This window comes from Oncorhynchus mykiss, chromosome 10, assembly GCF_057628025.1.
Source record: "Oncorhynchus mykiss isolate SJ-2025 chromosome 10, ASM5762802v1, whole genome shotgun sequence".
In the NCBI taxonomy this organism is placed as follows: domain Eukaryota; kingdom Metazoa; phylum Chordata; class Actinopteri; order Salmoniformes; family Salmonidae; genus Oncorhynchus; species Oncorhynchus mykiss.
Genome location: NC_143031.1, coordinates 34660809 through 34670178, shown reverse-complemented (window position 1 = coordinate 34670178; position 9370 = coordinate 34660809). Strand labels below are relative to the sequence as shown.

The 9370-nt window shown below is 38.2% G+C and overlaps 1 protein-coding gene and 1 pseudogene across 1 annotated transcript in view; one reads left to right on the top strand and one right to left on the bottom strand.

Moving 5' to 3' along the window:
* Positions 1 to 4620: 4620 nt before the first annotated feature.
* The window catches only part of rnasekb (ribonuclease, RNase K b), a 15185-nt gene continuing 10435 nt past the window's right edge, over positions 4621 to 9370 (bottom strand). The window contains exons 2-3 of the mRNA XM_021618171.3: positions 8726 to 8808; positions 4621 to 8563 (exon numbers count right to left, since the gene is read on the bottom strand). Coding sequence (XP_021473846.1) covers positions 8419 to 8563; positions 8726 to 8808 — 228 coding nt within the window. The 3' untranslated portion in view covers positions 4621 to 8418. The remainder of the gene's footprint in view (positions 8564 to 8725; positions 8809 to 9370) is intronic.
* Positions 6337 to 7138, top strand: LOC149980002 (uncharacterized; annotated as a pseudogene).

Sequence of the window (9370 nt, the reverse complement as noted above, 5' to 3'; positions counted from 1 at the left end):
TGTTCCCTTTTATTTTTTTGAGCAATGTATATGCATATTATTATTAGCATTGGATAGAAAACACTCTGACGTTTCTAAAACTGTTTGAATGATGTCTATGAGTATAACAGAACTCATATGGCAGGCGAAAATCTGAGAAGAAATCCAAGCAGGAAGTGGGAAATCTGAGGTTGGTCGATTTTCAGCCCCTATTGAATACACAGTGGGATATTGGTTATGTTGCACTTCCTAAGGCTTCCACTAGATGTCAACCGTCTTTAGGAACTTGAATGAGGCTTCTACTGTGATGTGGGGCCGGATGAGAGCTCTTTGAGTTAGTGGTCTGGCAGAGAGCCAGGTCTTGGTCACGCGTATTTCACGTGATAGCGACCTGCGTTCCATGGCTTTTCTACAGACAATGGAATTCTCCGGTTGGAACGATATTGAAGATTTATGATAAAAACATCCTAAAGATTGATTCTATACTTAGGTTGAAATGTTTCTACGAACTGTAATATAACTTTTTGAAGTTTTCATCCTACGTTTGGCTGGACCTGCACTAGCTTTTGGATTTGTGTACTAAACGACATTATCGAACAAATCAAGCATTTATTGTGGAACTGCGATTCCTGGGAGTGCATTCTGATGAAGCTCATCAAAGGTAAGGGAATATTTATAATGTTATTTCTGATTTCTGTTGACTCCAACATGGCGGATATTTTATTTTTTTTCTGAGCGCCGTTCTCAGATTATTGCATGGTTTGCTTTTTCGGTAAAGTTTTTTAAAATCTGACACAGCGGTTGCATTAAGGAGAGGTATATCTATATTTCCATGTCTAACAATTGTATTTTCATTACATTTATAATAAGTATTTTTGTAAAATGATGTGGCTCTCTGCAATATCACCGAATATTTTTGGAACTAGTGAACGTATACTGAGATTTTTTTAATATAAATATGAACTTTATCAAACAAAACATACATGTATTGTGTAACATGAAGTCCTATGAGTGTCATCTGATGAAGATCATCAAAGGTTAGGGATTCATTTTATCTCTATTTGTGCATTTTGTGACTCCTCTCTGGCTGGAAAAATGGCTGTGTTTTTCTGTGAGTTGGTGGTGACCTAACATAATTGTTTGTGGTGCTTTTGCTGTAAAGCTTATTTGAAATCGGACACTGTGATGGGATTAACAACAAGATACAGTGCCTTGCGAAAGTATTCGGCCCCCTTGAACTTTGCGACCTTTTGCCACATTTCAGGCTTCAAACATAAAGATATAAAACTGTATTTTTTTGTGAAGAATCAACAACAAGTGGGACACAATCATGAAGTGGAACGACATTTATTGGATATTTCAAACTTTTTTAACAAATCAAAAACTGAAAAATTGGGCGTGCAAAATTATTCAGTCCCCTTAAGTTAATACTTTGTAGCGCCACCTTTTGCTGCGATTACAGCTGTAAGTCGCTTGGGGTATGTCTCTCTCAGTTTTGCACATCGAGAGACTGACATTTTTTCCCATTCCTCCTTGCAAAACAGCTCGAGCTCAGTTAGGTTGGATGGAGAGCATTTGTGAACAGCAGTTTTCAGTTCTTTCCACAGATTCTTGATTGGATTCAGGTCTGGACTTTGACTTGGCCATTCTAACACCTGGATATGTTTATTTTTGAACCATTCCATTGTAGATTTTGCTTTATGTTTTGGATCATTGTCTTGTTGGAAGACAAATCTCCGTCCCAGTCTCAGGTCTTTTGCAGACTCCATCAGGTTTTCTTCCAGAATGGTCCTGTATTTGGCTCCATCCATCTTCCCATCAATTTTAACCATCTTCCCTGTCCCTGCTGAAGAAAAGCAGGCCCAAACCATGATGCTGCCACCACCATGTTTGACAGTGGGGATGGTGTGTTCAGCTGTGTTGCTTTTACGCCAAACATAACGTTTTGCATTGTTGCCAAAAAGTTCAATTTTGGTTTCATCTGACCAGAGCACCTTCTTCCACATGTTTGGTGTGTCTCCCAGGTGGCTTGTGGCAAACTTTAAACAACACTTTTTATGGATATCTTTAAGAAATGGCTTTTCTTCTTGCCACTCTTCCATAAAGGCCAGATTTGTGCAATATACGACTGATTGTTGTCCTATGGACAGAGTCTCCCACCTCAGCTGTAGATCTCTGCAGTTCATCCAGAGTGATCATGGGCCTCTTGGCTGCATCTCTGATCAGTCTTCTCCTTGTATGAGCTGAAAGTTTAGAGGGACGGCCAGGTCTTGGTAGATTTGCAGTGGTCTGATACTCCTTCCATTTCAATATTATCGCTTGCACAGTGCTCCTTGGGATGTTTAAAGCTTGGGAAATCTTTTTGTATCCAAATCCGGCTTTAAACTTCTTCACAACAGTATCTCGGACCTGCCTGGTGTGTTCCTTGTTCTTCATGATGCTCTCTGCGCTTTTAACAGACCTCTGAGACTATCACAGTGCAGGTGCATTTATACGGAGACTTGATTACACACAGGTGGATTGTATTTATCATCATTAGTCATTTAGGTCAACATTGGATCATTCAGAGATCCTCACTGACCTTCTGGAGAGAGTTTGCTGCACTGAAAGTAAAGGGTCTGAATAATTTTGCACGCCCAATTTTTCAGTTTTTGATTTGTTAAAAAAGTTTGAAATATCCAATAAATGTCGTTCCACTTCATGATTGTGTCCCACTTGTTGTTGATTCTTCACAAAAAAATACATTTTTATATCTTTATGTTTGAAGCCTGAAATGTGGCAAAAGGTCGCAAAGTTCAAGGGGGCCGAATACTTTCGCAAGGCACTGTACATGTATGTTTGAGGAATTTTAATGATGAGATTTCTGTTGTTTTGAATTTGGCGCCCTGCACATTCACTGGCTGTTGTCATATCGATCCCGTTAACGGGATTGCAGCCCTAAAGTTTTTTTAAGAAGGTTTTGTGAATCTGGCCCCTGGAGCGTAGTGGCCCTCTCGAAGAGTGGTGTGGTTGGTCAGATCTGCAGTTAAGAGAATCAGCGTATTAAAACTTTATCAATTGGAGATTTTAAAAGAAAACTAGACAATCCTGAGTAAACTTTGTGGACTCAGCTGGCTGAAAGTATTTCCATGGTACTAGTTGAAGAAGTCTGTGGCAGTTATAACTTAGAGATGTCTTCAAGAAAGAGCAACTTGCTCATATTTATATTTTGCGTCCTCCTCCACCACGGCAGTCAGGGGCATATTTTAGGACTTTCCAGAGAGTTAGCAATAATAGTCATATCTTCAGGGTGAAATTCAGGAGAAGTAATTTTTTACTAATTATTGATGGAAATAAATGCGATAAAAATTGTGTTTTTGTAAATCCCGGTGGATTGTAGTTGGATATTGAAATAAAAGACATAGACCTACAGGTTATTTGATAAATTATAAAAGCACATTTAGTTAGTCATAATAGAACATCAAAACAACATTCAGTGGAACAGAAGAAAATGTGCAGCACAATAAACAGTGTAAATAGCTAACACAGACAAAATATTACAATTTGAAGCCAACACACAGCAAACTACCAGATACCATTAATTAAACCACCATTATTTCATTGTAATGCATTTTAACGGCAGCGATTTAAAAAAAAAGAAGGTATCCTGTATTATTGTGCATGTTTATCTTACATGCTGGTAGCCTAGAACTAATGTTATGGAAGTGAATATGCACTTTTCAATTGGGTAGACTGCAACTAAGGAAACCACTGCCATAGCCTGTAGCAAAAGCAAAAGCATTTATAGCATCGGAGATTCTTTAATTACGGACCATCTCTGATAGCTATCACAAATAGTTGTTTTTAATGACCTAGCAAATTTGATGACTTTGAGGTGAAATATGTCAAATTTCTTTGTTTATTAAATTGGTATTTTGCCGAATAAAAACCTCAAATGGCCCTACTCCTGAAAAAGTTAATTGTGTGCTAAGCTGAATCATGCAAACCCTGCAGAAAAAGAACATTACATTAATTGTAATAATTGTAATGGTTCTAGTGTATTATATACAATGGTTGCATGGCCCACAAACACTACGCACATGTTTATATAGACTGGTGTATATTAATTGAGTAGCATTTAGATAACTGGTCAGTAGTTCAATCAGATTTCAACCAAAAACCAAATATCAATCAAATATCAATCAAGCGTATTTTGCAAGACGTCTTTTGCGTCTTAATCTGGTTGGGGTCTGGTTATAAAACGTCCTGACCAGATTTCAACAAGTAAAAGACGTCGTTATCATGTCAAATGCCCACTGGGTTGTTAATTATTATGTTTGTTTTTCCCATCCCTGTAGGACTGCATAAGAACCGCATAACTGATTTGAGGCTGAGGAAGAGATACCTGCAGCCACTGGTTTGAATTTATTTTATTCAAGATAGTGTTTTTGACTACATGAATTTTCTCCGTTGGTCCAGTGTCCATTCAAATTAGTAACATCTTGCAGGGTGTGTGAATGATGAGATCACTTGAACTGTTGGTATAGGAAATTCATTTAAAGCGGATTTCCACTGCTCTAGTCTAGTGGTACATTTCTGTTGTGCATAGGACATTGAGATGAAGGAAAAACAATATTCATAAAAACAACAATACAAGTATTATTTGATAGAAAATACATTTATTTTTCAGGACAGAAGAGGAAATATATGAGCGAATCAGAGGACAAGGAGTCAGAACCAGGTTCTAAAGAATATGTTTTCAAGTTTCAGTCAATCAATTTATGGGGGTCATTTATATTCTACATACAGTTGAAGTCAGAAGTTTACATACACTTAGGTTGGAGTCATTAATACTCATTTTTCAACCACTCCACAAATTTCTGGTTAACAAACTATAGTTTTGGCAAGTCGGGTTGGACATCTACTTTGTGCATGACACAAGTAATTTTTCCAACAATTGTTTACAGACAGATTATTTCACTTATCATGTTGTGTGGGTGCTGTGCTGCAGTAGGGACTGCTGCACTTCACAAAATAGATGGGATCATGAGGCAGAAAATATATGTGGATATATTGAGGCAACATCTCAAGACATCAGTCAGGAAGTTAAAGCTTGGTCACAAATGGGTCTTCCAAATGGACAATGACCCCAAGCATACTTCCAAAGTTGTGGAAAAATGGCTTAAGGACAACCAAGTCAAGGTATTGGAGTGGCCATCACAAAGCCCTGACCTCAATCCCATAGAAAATGTGTGGGAAGAACTGAAAAAGCATGTGCGAGCAAGGATGCCTACAAACCTGACTCAGTTACACCAGCTCTGTCAGGAGGAATGGGCCAAAATTCACCCAACTTATGTGGGAAGTTTGTGGAAGGCTACCCGAAACGTTTGACCCAAGTTAAACAATTTAAAGGCAATGCTACCAAATACTAATTGAGTGCATGTAAGCTTCTGACCCACTGGGAATGTGATGAAAGAAACAAATTATTATTAATAATTTTTACTATTATTCTGACATTTCACATTCTTAAAATAAAGTGGTGATCCAAACTGACCTAGGACAGGGAATTTTTACTAGTATTAAATGTCAGCAATTGTGAAAAACTGAGTTTAAATGTATTGGCTAAGGTGTAGGTAAATTTCCAACTTGAACTGTAGATGTTCACTTGACAATTATTATTTTAATTTTGTCATGCCAATTTTGAGCAGAATTCATTGTGACTAATTTGTTTTAAGGTCCAGAGAACAAGGTGCAAGGGGAAAATAACAAGGTATGGGCACATTTTGCAATCCATTTACAAGCTGAAGTTAGCAATACAGATACTTTGAACTTGTATAGGTGAGGATGGTTTGACTAAATCCCCCATATAATTACAGTAATATTTATGTATGTTCTACCCATTATGTTTATATGACAGAACCACACATATTTTTACTTTCTCAGGGTAATCCTCCCCCCTCTTCCAAGTGCAAATCCAACTCCTGTGTAAGTTTGGCTGTATTTACACAGGCAACCCAATGCTGATATTTGTTTCACTTATTGTTTTTGTTTTTTACCAATCAGATAAATTCTTTAGCCAATAATTGGGAAAAAAATTCAGAATCTGTCTGCCTGTGTAAACTCAGCCTATCCTTTTCTGAAACCTGAAGACTCATTAGGTCCCAGAGCTTGAGTCACACAGACGCCTACAGTCAAGGGTTAAATACCTGATTGGTCACATAGAGTCAATTGGATATTACATGTGGTTATAAATTGTGTGACAGATCCTCTTCTACACTGTGTTTGTCAGATGCTAACCATCGCAGATATGAAAAACCTGGGAGGACTTGGCGATAAAGCGATAACATGAAACATTTTTAAAAATCTGATCTGATATATTATGACACAAAGGCAAAGAAAAAACTAATTATTTTCCATGTGGGTCTGACTGATGACACAGCCAGTATCAAAGTCACTGTATATGGGAAGGAGTGATATGACTTATTTCAAAAGGGAAGCTTTTACTAGTTCAAAGTCTTCTTTGTGGAAGGGGATATAGTGAAGGTCACAAAAAAAGGAAAAGTGTCCAAAACAAGCCAATTAGAAGTTCCTCAGAGGCTGGAGTTGGAGGCAAGAATGCTCATTGAACCGGCCCAGCATCCAATCTGCTCCATGATTGAGGTCTGTCTCTGGAGAGAGCAGGCCCGCAACTGCAGTGCTTTGGTTGGAGATGCCGTAAGAGTGACCAATGTGTACTCCAGTGAGTACTTTGACAGTATTTCTCTCAACTCAACTGGAAGAACCAGGGTTTATAAGGTGGGTCCTGTTACTAAGGGCCAGGTGGTCTGCCATTGCCTCTGCTTTTCAAATAGATGATCAGCTCTTTATTGCAGGCTAGTGATGATATTCATATAAAACCTATAAATGTTATGGTCTCTCTCTCTGTGGTGTAAATTAGGTCCAGCCTGCTACTTTGGAGACTGTGAGGCTGTCTATTGAAGCAATTGAAAAGTGTACTAAGATGGGGGTGACCATGGAAACAGACAGATGGAAAGCTGAGCCTTCATTGTAGCATCGGAGATCCTGGTACAGACCTATGGCATTAAACTTGAGGGAGACTTTGAAGAGGCTTCTTAAGATAATGCCGCCTTTTGCAGAGGCAAAAATACAAGGCAATAGAATTACGACTCTCAAAGATTGAAGTCCATCCTGAATGATAAAAGGTTTTGTGGATGAAAAGTTGGATTACTGGCAACTTTGGCCACATAACCAATTACTTGAGCTAGAATATAATTGTTAATGTATTGATTTGTATTTTTACTTGAACTTTTTCATTTAGTAATGAACTGAGCTGAAGTGGTACACCGCAAACAAATATAATTGAATCCAAGATTTGTCTGATTTCAGTTTAATTCCGCATGTAAAACCATTATTTCACCAGTGGTAAGAGAGGGGTAATGGGTTTCTATTGTTAAACTATTATACACAATGTATTCAGCTAAAATAAATTGCTTTTATTAGAAGCTGAAAGAGACCTGGCTGATTGATGCCTGTATTATAAATACTGTACATAGGGCTCTATTTCAATCTGTATGCGCAATAAAAATCTAATGGTAATTTCCAATTGAGCAGACATATGCAGCGTTTACCGTCAACGCGGGACCATTGCCTTTAAATTTCAATTGGGCTTTAATAGAGCCCATCATACCCCAATGTTTTATCCTTACCACGTTTTCTTTTCGGGGAGGCTTGGCTATGGCCTTTTGTCAAACATGTATCATCAAGGAACCAATTTCCTTTTTATCCTTCCAGTTTATTGCAGGGAACATCTACAAGAGATTGAGGTCCTTCACATCAAGTACCATTTAGATAGATCCTTTCACATCATTACACTCAGGAAAACAAACACATGAAATAAATACTTCATTCAAACATTTGGTGCACCATATTTTTCTGAGGAACTACTACATAAGTGACTAACAAATTAAGAGCTATATCTCAACAGCATACAATTCACAACAGCAAACACGAAAGACAGTACACAAAATGTACATATTTAACCATTTTTGACATATCTCTTGATTTGACAAACATTGACCATTATGAATTTGCAGTGAACTACGATTGCTCTATTGAAACAGATCGTTCTATATCTTTTTTAAAAACGTTGTAGTTGTCTGTTGCATCTAGGAATGTGTGTTGAGTTATCTAGCACACATGATGTATGCACTGAAATGGTCCTTGAGGGGAACAATATTTACAATTTTATTCACCATGATCAATTGACAGTTTGCATTTTTGGTCAATTCAATAAATAGTTGTATGCAAATACAAGGAATGATTCATTAGCATATAAACAGACATGACTTATGTTGAATGTTTTACTCTGAAGTTACAAATAAATAGCTTTTTATAAGGTTGCTTCCCTTGAGAACTTGAAATAGTGTGTGTGTGTGTAATCTTGTGATGCTGCAGGGGGACTTAGGTCACCATGTACTCCTGGCGCTTGTTGAGTCGAACCTGGCAGAGTGACACCGCCCCCACTGCAACATAAATGGCTGCTGCGATGAAGCAGTTGATGCCCACCTGGTTGTAGAGTCCATATATGGTCCCCGGGGGGTTCTTACTGTGGGGCAGAGAGAGAGATGAAAAACAGTTGAGTTTGGGGGAAAACCCAAGAGAGACAACATGGGATGGTTTTCTAAGGGTGAATTCAAAAGGGTTCTAAACTAGAAGAGAAACTCAGTTCATGGTAAGAGTAATGGTTCCTTTTCTTCACACCACTTACTCATTGCGGATGTCCTCCTCTGTGAAGGGCACGTCCTCAATCAATACAGCAGACTTTGCACTGAAGAAGATCCCCAACATCACCTACAATACAACAAGAGAATACATATGTTATGCATTATGCACATTCAGTGTAGTCAGAGAGTAAAGGGGTTTGTATTACGGGGCCAATTAGGGCCTGTCATGCCAAATAGTGTCCCCCTCTACGGGATTCGATGAGTTCTAGCTTCTGTTGCCAAAACTTGCAACATTCTGACCGGATTAAGTAATGAACCAAAGCATCCGTTGCTATGCTGGTTGCTTGGCTCCATTTTACCTCGTAGCAGTTACGAAGGAGGATGCGGGCAGTTCACCTCACCTAGTCCTCGCAAAATGATTACCTCAGATTTGCTCTCCAAGGACAGTGTTTCTGACAGTGACAACATGCTAACTACTAAGTGAAATTCAAAAAAAATTACTTGTTTCAAAAAATTATATAAAATAAAGTGTTGAGTGCATATGTATTCACCCCCTTAGCTATGAAGCCCCTAAATAAGATCTGGTGCAACCAATTAACTTCAGAAGTCACATAATTAGTTCAATAAAGTCCACCTGTGTGCAATCTAAGTGTCACAATCTCAGTATATACAGTGGGGCAAAAAAGTAT